General features: G+C 39.4%; 1 protein-coding gene across 4 annotated transcripts in view; it reads right to left on the minus strand.

Annotated features, from left to right (window-relative positions):
* LOC139723286 (uncharacterized protein ZK1073.1-like) overlaps positions 1–12,264 on the minus strand; it is a 63,722-nt gene extending 51,458 nt beyond the window's left edge. For 2 of the 4 annotated variants that reach the window (XM_071634544.1, XM_071634543.1), the window contains exon 1: positions 2,620–3,027. In XM_071634544.1, the coding sequence (XP_071490645.1) occupies positions 2,620–2,673 (54 nt within the window). In that variant the 5' untranslated portion in view covers positions 2,674–3,027. Of the gene's footprint in view, positions 1–2,619; positions 3,028–11,659; positions 11,911–12,155 lie in introns of those variants that run through there. The other 2 variants (XM_071634545.1, XM_071634546.1) reach the window with 2 other exon arrangements.
* Between the last annotated feature and the right edge of the window lie 991 nt (positions 12,265–13,255).

Consider the following 13,255-nt stretch of genomic DNA (forward strand, 5'->3'; position numbering starts at 1 on the left):
TACTTCTAATGTTGGTCCTAGACCTCCTTCTCTCGCAGTTCGACGCTGTAGCTCGGATCATCAACAACAGCACCTCGGTGCAAATAGTTTTACCATCCCCCTCTGAAGCAGTCGATATTTGTACATACTATCAATCACATTCTAAACACTTCACTTCTCAGAGAGAGCACATTCCTTGTATTGAACTCTTACCCCTTACTTATCATCCAGTCAGTCAATTGGCAGCCAGTAATCGCTAATATGTAAAGTTGATCATATCAAAATGTTGTTCTGAGTCATGTACTATTAATGGCTTGGTCACAAAAACCATTACGAACTGCTACGAACGCCGTACGAACGATTTTTAGACAATTTCATAAGATCTTCTTAGGAAGGCCGTACGAAACCAGCGTTCGTATACCGTTCGTAGACCGTTCGTAAGTTCGTAGCCTGGTCGATGGTCTTGTCCAAGATCTTTTTTTAACTTCATACGAAACCCTCTCTTCGTAAGGCGGCCGTACGAACTCCAGAATTTGTACGAACAGTGACATTCGTACGAATGCATCGTTCTTACGAACCTTCGTGACCGTAGCTTTAGTACAGTGGCAGATCCAGGGGGAGTGCACTGGGCGTGTGCCCCCCCCCTTTATTTTTTTGTCAAAACAAAAGAAATAAAAAGAAAAAATTGGAGGGTGCGCGCGCCCCCTCTTTACGGAATTCCTGGATCCGCCCCTGAAGTACAATGTAGCTTCCCGTAGAGTCACTGTAACTATATTGGGCATTTGAAAATAATACACTGTAATTCACAATGTATACAGTACCACAGACCTCTATAATTCATTCCAAATTATCGAGATTGGAGACATTTAAAGGAATGGTTCGTGTGTACCCCCTGATTGCATTGGATTTTTTTTTTCTTTTTTTGACTCTAATCAAACATTTAAAAAGAGGACAAGACTTTGCAGTTCTGATGAGGGTTGAATAAAAATGGGGCATGATTTTTTTTTTTTTTGGGGGGGGGGGTGATACCCCCTAACCCTAGACTGATCAGACCCTGTGCAAAGCATGACAAGGACCTGTACAATTTCATTAAGACAACCCTTGTAACAGCTTCAAAATATTACAACTTCATACTATCTTCAAATTCTGTTTTACTCGCATGAAATAGATTGCTTGGACTTAAATTTGGCATCACAATCTATAGCGAGCCATCAGGCACTGCCCATGGGGCAAAATTTACATTTCTGACTGCAAAACCAGTCCACTGCTGCACCAGTCCAAGTGCTTACTACAAATTGTAGTAAGCACAAAGTTTATGCAGCCTTTAGTCATCTGCCATATAAATTGATTTCTGCTGCAGAATTTCTCTCTTTTTTTTTTTGCGCTGTTTGTATGTATCGCCACACAGCAGCAAGACCTCTTTAAAGTGCCCAGTGACTACATGTACCATCTTCTGCCTACATTGTATAGGAAATTGAAAAAAATGAACTTCAGTGTGCAGATGAAGCAATTAATCAGCATTTTTTTTTTGTTGCGAATTGTTGAATTCAAAATCTACATCTAGATCTAGATCTAGATGATCCTAGAAGCAGGTCAGAGTTTAGACAGAAAGATCCGTCTGTCCAGAGGAGTCTTTTTTGTTTTTTTCCCGTATACTACACCAGGTAGGAGGGAATCCGTGAAGCCAGACGCAGTCTCCGCGGAACATATATCCCCGACAACCAGATACAGATCGATCTTTCAGTCAAGTCAGAGTTACCAAATATTATGTACATAATTAATACAAAATTGTGTAATCACACCGAGTTACCATGTTTTTTGACGGCCATTGGTGCAGCACAAGCCACTGTCACTTTGCAACAGTGCTGTGTCTAATAAAGGAATTCTCAACTGGAACAGAAATGACAAACCAAAAAAGGTACATTTACTACGATACACTGCATAGTATAAACAATCTAATATATTCAAACTGCCTCGGGAAGGTTACTGACCAGGATCACTGCACTGGTTGAGATCTGTGTTATAGAACCTAACTTAGGCCCTAAATAAATGTGCAGTGGAGTGGACAGTATCCATTTGTATAAACATGGGCAACAGGCTTTAATTTCTAAGATCTGTGCCACTCTACAAAGTGCAAGTTAGAGTCTAACTTCTAGAAGAAATTCATATCTAACCGATGCTACAGGCAAAAAACAAACAATCAAGGAAACAAAGCTCTGAGAAAAAACAAACAAACAAACAAACAGGTAACTGGTTAAATTAGGATCAAAACATTTACATGAAAACTGACTTGGAACAATGTCGATGCAGTGGTATCTTTTGATGAAGGCCTAATACAACAACTGTAACGTTAAGCAAGAAAAAATACCAACAACAATGCAATTTTAGAGGTCTGGACTGGAGTTCCCAATACAGCTGGGCTGGTTTCTACACCACATCATTTTAAGGAGTTGAGGCATCTCACATGATTCAGGCATTAAGTAAAACAAAACCAGTGTCAATTCTGGTTTTCGAGTCCTCTGCTCTGTTTAGTTCACTTTATTCAAATCCCAACGCAGGCGAGATGCTTAGCGTTACAAATAGAAAATCTAAAGGCTCAAGTCGAGCTTGAAAATATTTTTATGTAGCGTGTGTTCCTACCACAGGTTGCGGAGCAACAGTTGGAGATTGGGCGTCTTGGTTAGAATTTGCCATTTCTGAAGCCTGTGAAGGAGCAACTGCTAGCGTTATCTCAGAAAGTTCCAGCAGGTCGGATGACAAGATGGGTAGTCCTCGTGTTGCTCGTCTGCAGAGCGGTACCTACCACTACGCGATACGAAAATTATGGTTTGGGCGATAGCGACGTCGCAATTGATAACGTGACGTTAGCTGTCTGACAGCAAAGTCGCTACAAATGCAGGTGCAACGTTACTGTATGTTGTGAGGAGCCTGTTTTGTTCCGACGACTCAGAGAGAGTGAATGTGGCCTCGCTATGTTGAATTCTCAAGTTGTTTAAAGCGGTCACTGATGCACATCCACGGGATCGCGGATCGAAGGTTCTTCAACTACATTCAGCATCTACCGTTAGCTAGCTAGCAGCCTGCAGACTGACCAGTATCTAACGATTGTTAGGCGTCTTTCGACTGCATACAACACGCGATCCGATCCGACGCGTCGACGATGGTGGGTGGATGGAACGTGAAAAGCAGGCGCACACACGCAGTCTGAATATTACAGCCGAGCTAAAGCTACCGAGCGCGACAGTGCTGCTGGCAACCCCCTGGGCCACTCGGCTGGGCTCTCTTCATCATACAGCGAAAGAGCCTTGACAAAAGGCTAGTGTGAAACCAGTCGTAAATACTCGAGTACTAGTAGGGCCTACATGTACTAAATTTTAATTGATACACGCCATTAAAACCAAAACAACAACAACAATTTTTCGAAATAATACAGTATTATACATGTATACTTTTAAGCAGGCAAATAGAGTAGACGTATACCGACAGCTGGCCAAGGACCCCTATTACAATCTTTACCTTTTTGTGTGGAAAATATTAAAAAAAAGGAAAGGAAAGAAAATTTATAGAGCAGCGTTTGGCGTAGATATTCTATAGAGAATGGGAAACGCCACTAAACACAAGACAACAACAACAATTTTTTGAAACGTGCAGGTGACTTCGGGGCTGTGCTGCTCAATTCAATAACCGAAGCGACAAAATAGTCTTTTATTCCAGACTTGCAAACCCCGTGCTCACCCTTGCATCATATCAATCTTGCATGGATAAATTGCACTAACAGTCATAACCCATAGAAAAACAAATAAATGGATAAACAACAACAGCAGGAGAGAAACAGAGCTTTTGTTAAAGGTAAAGCTACAATTTCTCTGATGCCTACGGTTAAGGTTTAAAAACGGATGTGGTAGATGTAGTATAGGCTTACTGTTATTATTGGTTGAGATGAGGATCAGTACACTTTTTGCGAGATATCAATAACCATGTTGAAGAGCATAGTACAATTCTAAGGGGAATTCAACGTTTATTTAATGAAAAACAAAGCGATCATAATAAAAGTTGGGTCCCATCTTTTATTACGATTGCTTTGTTTTGGATATCTCACCCATTTCAAAACTACTTTTCGTCAAATAAATTTTAAATCTATTTTAGAATTATTATGCTCTTTCATATTCCATAAAGGATTTCTCATTATCTCACGAAAAGACATGAAAACCTGAATCTCATCTCAACCAAAATTATACCATCCCTTTAATGTTTAGTTTATACTTTTCCTTTGGCGTGCAGATAGACGAGAAAGAAAATGAATCAGAGGTCGTCAAAAATGTTAAAGTACTAAAACTATGCTATAATTATGAAAAGAGAAATTCTATGTGGGCCACTTCAGATGGTGGAGTTCATGGGTGAAAAAATACAAAGCAACCCTCATTGAACCCATTTGTTACTCTTCAAGAATCATGCTGCAACAGCGAAATGATAGTCCAAAGCCTGGACAATATTGCAGCATGACATTGCATGATCATTTTTTTTTTAAAGAAAGAAAATGCAATGGAGAGGTGTAGGTGTCCACTCTTCATCAGTATAATATTCATTATTTCACGATAGAAATAACACGGCAATGCGATGATGTACAACTATACTGAAAGACAGTGATAGGATGACTTCATTGAATTTTTGTATTGACGTGAAATTATACCAATTATTGTTTTAAGTTGTTCCAGGACGTATACCATTTTCCGCAATAATAAGAAGAGTATAGGGTGACCCTAGAGGTGTACATGAAAAGTAAGATACGTAAGACTGAGAACGAGTTTTAGAAGTTAAGAACCACCTGATAAGTCATTTTTCAACATTTTAATCAGACTTATTTTTAATCAGACTTTTTAATCATACTTATTAAATCCCTTCCAAAAGGATTACACCTGCACCAGTGACGGTCACATGAGGGCGTACACCACTTTTCTGTCAATCGCCGTTGGTAGCATTGGTCCGCGTACAGGTTATAATTCTTCTGACTGCGTCCTTTACAAAGTTAGTGATGTTTTCATATACAGTAGTTCGTTCTGGCAAAAGTCCCATCGGGGCAAGCCATCGCCATGTAATTATTAAAATCCTTTACAGAGACTCTCCATGATAACCACCCGAGTCTTGTCTCGAGCTATAAACCCGTTTAAAGGCATCGACTGTTAGTGTTTGATTCAGTTTGTATCAAACGCCCTAACATTATGTGACAATAATGGAGCAGAGAGACACCTGTGGCAGAAGCGTCCAGAAACGTCCTGGAACTTGACTTCTAGATAAAGTTGTCCTCATAGATTCAAGTGCAGCATGAATAATTCCCAAGTGATTGTTGATCCTCTATTACCTTGTTTGTATGTCAAGGGTCAAACCCCAGGTAAAAAAAGCAGCAACACAAAGCAAAAACACTAAAGAGGGTGCAACTGAAGACAGACCGAAGAAGCTGTAGAGGATGCGGAGGAAGATGAAAATCAAAATGAGAACATGAAGATAATGATGGTAGTGAAGCAATAAGACAAAGACAAATACAGCAAGGCAGGAAGAATTACAATATAAAGGCAGGAGAAAGATAACGGTTAGATGAATAAAACGAAAACTAAGAACGATTGACAGATGAAACCAAAAGGCGACGGATGAAAAGAAACAAGAAATGATAATGATGATAACTATGTTGATGTTGATGAAAATGATGCTTTTATGAAGACGAAGATGATGAAACATGGAATACCACACGATTTACTTTGCCCATGTTTTTGGAAATTATTGTTTTGACGGCGTTGAGTTTATTCTATGTATCCTTGCGTCGAGTTGTTTTTATATAGCAATTGTTTGACAAATTGCCCTTTATCGGCAATAGATACCAATCATTCAGTGAATGAGTAGGAGCCATTATAAAATCATGCATGGGCATAACTTCCCACTCGAGTACTGTATTGTATAGATGCTCATGGGTTCATAATTATCATGGCTATATACTCCTCATAATCGGTGTGTGGAAAACGGATGCAAGAGAACGGAAAATATCGAGGGGGTGAGAATGACAGAATTGTGAGTTCATCATAAAAATTATAAAGTATAGACTTATGATAGACTTTTATAGGACTACATGAATTTGTGTGCAAAACATGCAATAAAAATCAATCAAGAGGGAGTTAATATCATACTGATCTGATGATGGCATAAGCCAACACTTTGAATTTCATTATAAATACTGTTTAATGGTTTGTTCGTTTCTATTACACTGAGATACAACATCAAAGTTGTTAAAACGCTGAAAACTCGGGAAAACGTATGTATGGGAATGTTCTTAATTGCTGACAATTCTATCATGAGACAATTACAACTTGAGTAGGAGAGACAATAGATGTGTACCTTGATACTTTGAAGAAGTAGAAGGCAGGCTAAATGGAACGCCATGTACAGGAGACTTAAAATGATTACATGGAAACGCTAAAATCCGGCGTTTGATAAACTCCCCTCGATATCTGGTCGTAATCATAAATTGGAGCCTAAAGCATTCACCCAATGACCTCACCGAGGTGAAATCGTAGCCAGGAATGCCCTCTAAACCCGGCGATCGCCGCTCGCAGCCAATACGATCGACTGATACCACAAGGGGGAAAACTAAAAATGAAAGAGGCCGAGACAGAGGGAGGCACACTCATTATTATGCGTGTGCGCAGACAGCTTGTGAATTCGTGCATTAAAGGGCAGAGAGGCGCCACGAGCTTGGTGCGGATAGCAAGGGAGGAAACTCAAATTTGGTGACAAACCGTACACTGAAGTACTGTGGTTCTATTCATTATACGCAATCAATGACTGTTATGAATGCACCAAAGGTGATGGCAACTCGGTTGGTGTGATTTTCGCATGGGGTGTATTATAATTATGGCAGTATAAAACATGTAGAGCAGCTTAAAATACAAATGTCGACACCATTAGTATACTAAAAGTGGTTTCTTTCGCGTACAGAAACTTTCGTGGTTTCCATCGTGCCGACTTTTTCGCGTGAGTTTATATTCGCGGTCGGTAATGATAGCGTTGTAACAACCGACGAGTTCAAAAGATTTTCACGTGATGTTAAATTCGCGGTTCAACCTCAAAGCGCGAAAAGCGCGAAAATAAAACCACCGCGAAAGAAACCACTTTAACAGGGATATACCGACTTTATTGTTTATGTAACTATAACTAACATGCATTCTACTTCTATTGTCATTGAGTTCATCAAATTTCCTTCCGTGTTCGACAAGAGCAATGTTTATGATGTGCAGTCACTCCAATAATGTTGACTGCGGGAACGTATGCAGGAATGATACCATAGAATATATATATATGTATATATATATATATATATATATATATATATAATAATATATATATATTATATATATATATATATGTATATATATATATACACACACACACTTCCAAGGTGAACTGGCAATCTATGGCAGTTCGCAAGTGAATCAGCGTTAAGTCGTTTTGATCGACGGAGGGTTGTTTTGTTTATTTGTTTGTTTTTCAAGCACATGATTATAATTTCAAACTTGAAAAGCATGTTTTCTGCCTTTCCTTTCTCTCAGATTCCAAAGCCGGTGGCAAACCTCCGACAAGAAGCCTCCAGTACAAAAAATAATAATAATAAAATAAACATAAATTTAAGATTTTTTTTTTTTTTGGTACAAGACTAAGCAACTCTTTTCGTTGACGTCACGCATTAAATGCACCATCCGATCTGAGTGACCACGAGGCGATGTTTACATGGTTCATGTCACTCTCCTCTATCGGCTTGTTTTTACGATTGAATGATCAACTTCAAATTACCATGTAAATAGCGGCATCTCTGGTCAGACGTGAGTCAACCATGGTGAAGATACAAGGCCGAAACTTTACTGAAGAGAGGTTCCCAGTTTTATGACATTTTCAGCATTAGGATGTTTCTTAACTTCAAAGTTGATATTCAGCATATTATTTCACCACAACACAAAGCAGTAATCACGGAAACATGATTGGAAACATAATTATTATCCTATTCGAAGCTCAGAGCCATATGACAAGGCGAACGCGCGAAATGAAAAAAAAAGAGGAATATTTTCCATTATGATGGTCACGGTCTGGTGGACACAGGTGGTTGGTATCATCTTCCTTCGGATCATTAATTATGCCAAAGAGCGAGACTTTATCCAATCAAGCTCATCTGATCCATGACGTATGCCCAGAACACATGCGGAATTCTACTCCTGATGCTGTATATGCGCAACGTATATAGGAGACTTGCAATTTTCATAAATCACGGCTTAGTATCCTAATGACGAGGAACTGGCGTAACCTGAGACGTTTGCGCCGTGCATTGCTCGATCTTTTGATGTTGATCACTGCATGCCAAACCAGTGGATGACAGGTTGTAAGCAATTTCAGTAGACAAGTCCCGCCACATCAAATACATTTGATTTTGGTGTCCGCTTGGTCGGCTATCAGTCTTTTACGCGATTCGTATTCAAATTTAATAATAGCCATTAGCGTTGTAATAACGAATCCAATGCATGTAGTCCTATAATACTTTATGCGATCATCATCTTTACACGAACAGTCAATGTTATAAATCCACACAATGCACAAACATGCACGTCCGCGTAAAGAACACCTTAAAAGTACATTATTGATATTATCATTACCACGTCGTTGTTATAGATCCCAAATCACTGACAAAATTTCCAAAATCCAAACGCTGACTGTTCAAAGCGACAAACCCCCTTATATCCCGATGTTCGGTTTGCATGGGCGCTCTTTTTTAAGCGATGAATTTTGTCTACACAAGTCTAGTTACTCATTCAATGAAAGAGTAATGCACCTGTTATTGGCTCATTGCATAACCCAAACTGAATCATCTATTCCTCTTATTTTGGAAGCTCCCAGTTATGGCCAACATAAGTTATCTGTATTTTAAACCGGATAGATCTATGTACACAATTACCGAAAATCATAATACCATAACATCCAATAGTTTATTAGCGTATATAAAAATATAGAAGGAGGGGGTTGTGGACATAGATAAAACACAGGCAGGGTAAATAGTTTGATAACTGAAAAAAAGTTCGGCGCTATGCAGCTCTGGTTAAACAGTTGTTTTCTTTTACGATCTTAACAACGGAACTCAGTGTGTGTGTGTGTGTGTGTGTGTGTGTGTGTGTGTGTGTGTGTGTGTGTGTGTGTGTTTTCAATTCAAGAAGGAAATCCGCGTATCTGAGATATTACACTGAATATACCATCTCATGGGACATTGAATTATAACTAATAGCCAGAGTGTACGAAGTTCCGAAAAAATGTCATATAAAATCATGTAATTATAAAAGAAGTTTGTGAACGTTGTAATATTATAATTCACATTTGTTTGTTTGTTTGTTTGTTTTTTGTTCTTCCATTATGTCATAATGACAATGGTATCGAATGAATTCACTTACAATGTAAACTGGATCCTCCTGTAAAGCAGCGTGTCTTGATGGCTATTCGCTGAGTGAGGCTATCCAGCTGTTTCTATCGTGTGTAAAAATGTGTCATATAATTGCTGTATTTGCACGATTGCTTTTATTTTGACGGAATAAATACCAACCAACCGACTAACCAACATTCATTCTAGAATACCTTATGGTAAGTGTAATGATGACTTATAATAATGTAAGCATTTTTTTTTATTTATTATTATTATTATTTTTTTTTTGGGGGGGGGGGGGGTCTACTTTTTGGTCCCCAGAGGAGTATCGTTCGTGCTTGTGTCATCGTAGCAACATTCAGTGTGTCCTCGGGGTTCTTCAGACTGAACACCTCGCTCCTTTAGCATTCAGGATGCACTTACAATCTTCTGAATACCAAGTGCCACGTATTTTTCACCTCTCCATCCCAGCGACGACTCGGAGAAGCCCCCCCCCCCCCCCCCACCTCCCCAATCCCCAATCTCCGGACCTTGTCCTTTCATCCATACCTCCCTTCATTCTCTAACTAAACACTCTGGTTGTCTGAGATTGATGGTGACACAGCCAAGGGAGTTTAGAGTAATTCAGGACTCATCTACCTCTAACCCATCGTCTCGCCACTTCATTCTGTCCAAATGGTTTGCTGTCCACTCATTATTCATTAACCCATTGAAGACTTGTCCCGAGTATACTCGGGCAGGTGTCTGTATATAGGAAATGCATGCTATAGCAAAATCAGCTTGTCCTTGACGGGTTAAGACACCAAAACAATAGGATATCTATATACGCCATCTTTCCCTATTCGCAAGGATAGCATTTATACCTAGGGTGTTTTTGGTTATGTAGTGAATTTTGTGTGAATTCTGCTTTAATCATTACCATAAACACTAAAAAAAAAAAATGTATTTCTGTAACGATCGTCTACATATACATACACTTTTCAATTACTGCTGTTTTTGCTTCATCATGCCAAATCCGCAATGTAATTCTATTAGAAAAAAAAAATGGGACATTAATTTGCGCCGAACCTTTTCTGTACCAAGGAGTGAATGTACACACGTTTCACACACATTCATATAGATGGACAGGAAATGAATGTAAAACGCAGAGGGTCAACAAATATCAATAAATTTACTGTACACAAGAGCGCTTTTTACACACACAAACACAAAGGTATACAAACTCTCTCTCTCTCCTGTCTCCCTCTCCGATCTTTCTTTCTTTCTTTCTTTCTTTCTTTCTTTCTCTCTCTCTCTCTCTCCTTTTCTTGAGCTGCATGTATATGTTCCGCTCTGGGTGAACTCAAGGCAAGCATTTAAATAGTTTCGGGCAGCGACTGTTTGGTTTCATTATTCTGTCCACGTTTTCAGTAAAAGAAACAACCATCTAACTTTGCTTTACACTCTGTAGACATCTAGCATGCTTTAAACGCATAACTTCATCGTATTCCACCCTCAACGCTCAACCAGATTCAACCTTCTTTATTGAGCTCTTCCGTGTATGAAATCAAGCGATGATTATCGAAAACATACAGCCAGTTCAAACCGTCCTTGTTCAAACATGGACTTTAGTTAATAGAAGAGGAGATTAGAACAATGCACAATTCATATGAAGTCATTCATTGGTGCAGTAGCAAATTGATCCCGTGTTTCAATTATCTTTGTAATACAAGTATAGGCCTACAACATATTTATAAAGACAAAGCAAACAGTCGACAAAATCGCATACAGTAAATTCTTTTTCAAATAGCGCAAACAAAAAATTAAATGTATAATAAGACACGACAAACCCCGAAAGGCATGTCCTATACCAGAAATTCATATTATATACATAATGTCACCTCACGGAGAGATAAAGGATTATATGACCATTAAATTGCTATCAAACGCTAATTAAGCGCACAGAAAAAAAACATCGAGTGATTAAGTAAAATCTTACCATAACAAACGTTACAACTTGTATGAATGAGGCAGTATACCTAAAGGGATGAAAACACGTCAAAATGATTTGGATTTGTCAAAATAGCTGGATATTTGAGCAGAGAATCATCCGCATAACAAAAACGACGAATACTGCACTACTTAATGTTTTTTCTCTTCTTTCTTGTCCCTGCCAAGGCGGGTCCGCTAAAATGCCACATAATACATAAGACAACATTTCACTTTTCAAATACCTGCGTAAGGACAGCGAGTACTTACCAGTGGTAATCTGCTCATTGTGGGGTGATGATGGGTCTTTACAGCAAGTGCAAGATATCACAGTCTGGTTGTAGCAATTATACCTCCTTTAGTCACTCAAAATAGATCCTGGTAACGATAGAGTTAAAACGAATTCTTGTAGTGTCCCGATTTTGTTCCTTTGATGTCTGTACGCATTGGAGAAGCAACGTTACTGTCGCCACGTCGGTCTGCCAGCAACGAGTGTTCAGTAATCGGTTGGCGCGAGAGGCCTGAAAGAGAGAGAAAAAAAACACTTATCAGATATATGCACAGAGAAGTCTTAATGAGACTTCACACAATATTATTGGACCTCCGAAAGCGCGCGAGACCAGATTAAGAAAGGGTCAGACTGATAGAGCTTTGAAGGAGAGATAAGCGTCATTGAGCAGGGGCTAAATCAATCATTAACGAAGAGAAGAATATTTCGCTCTCAAGATATGGCGAGATGATACACTGAAGCGTCGCGGATACATACGTTAAGTATGAAAGGAAATCAAATAATCCGAAAGGAAAAGGAATACAATAATAGACAAAGCTCGAGCAGACGTCAAAGCAAGATATCGAAGAGTCGGTGGCTGCGGTGCGTCTGCGCGGCGATCGAATATGCGAATGCGCAACAAACAGGACGAACGTGTGGAGTACGTGCTCCGCTGGGGGTAGTCTTCCGCGTCATTTTTGCAAGCAAGGCCGGGAGGAGGCAAACTTAAACTTGATTGTTGCGGCGTTGTAATGCCGCCAGTTGCTGTGTACTTAATGTCGTCATGTAATTCTAGAGTTCCACGAGTGTAGGTTATTGGAAGCATGGATGGGGGTCTTGTTACGTCTTGACTTGTGTTTGCGTGTGTGTATGGGGACTCCGGAGGGTTTTACTCCTGCGCTCGTCTGCCCAGTGGCAGTGTTGTGTTTGTATACACACAATTCGACACCCAAATATTGACTGAGTAATGGCACGAGTCATACCGAGAGCGGAGTAGTAATCTTTTGCTCATTACTCCAAGTAGACATCTGCCCTTCACGACTGGTGTTTCCCTTTTAGAATGACTCTTGCATCACTCTTCACCAAACAGTAGGAGGAAGATGGAGAGGGGTAATTTCGAAGTTCAGGAGGACGTGGAGATCTGAGAAGACACCTGTTTCATCCCACTGGTCCCAGGATGAATCGTAGACTCTTTGATTTGGCACGAAGTCTGTTTACATTCTAGGGAGGTCTCCTTTCTCTCTATCTATCTCTTTCTATTTCCTCATTTAAAGGTCAGAGATCACAGCGAAATAAGATATTATCTTTTGATTTCAAGACTGATTTGTATATAGCAGTTATGGGTTGAAGAAACTTATTATGATGAAGACGCTCTGAAGATTAGTGTCCAATATATTGTCCATTTTGGAAAACAAATTTCACTTCTGTATCAGTTCCTCTTCAAAATGTGCAAACGATACATCAAAAAGCTTTATCAATATATTGAAACAAATGTCGAGACATGAGGATTTTTTACAAAGAAAAAATACATTCTGAATGACCTCTGATCGTTATTCAAAATAACTCATCATGATTGGCCAAAAGTTGTATACGATACG

Source organism: Diadema antillarum, unplaced genomic scaffold (assembly GCF_040938485.1).
Source record: "Diadema antillarum isolate AM-2024a unplaced genomic scaffold, OU_Dant_1.0 scf00000184, whole genome shotgun sequence".
NCBI lineage: Eukaryota > Metazoa > Echinodermata > Echinoidea > Diadematoida > Diadematidae > Diadema > Diadema antillarum.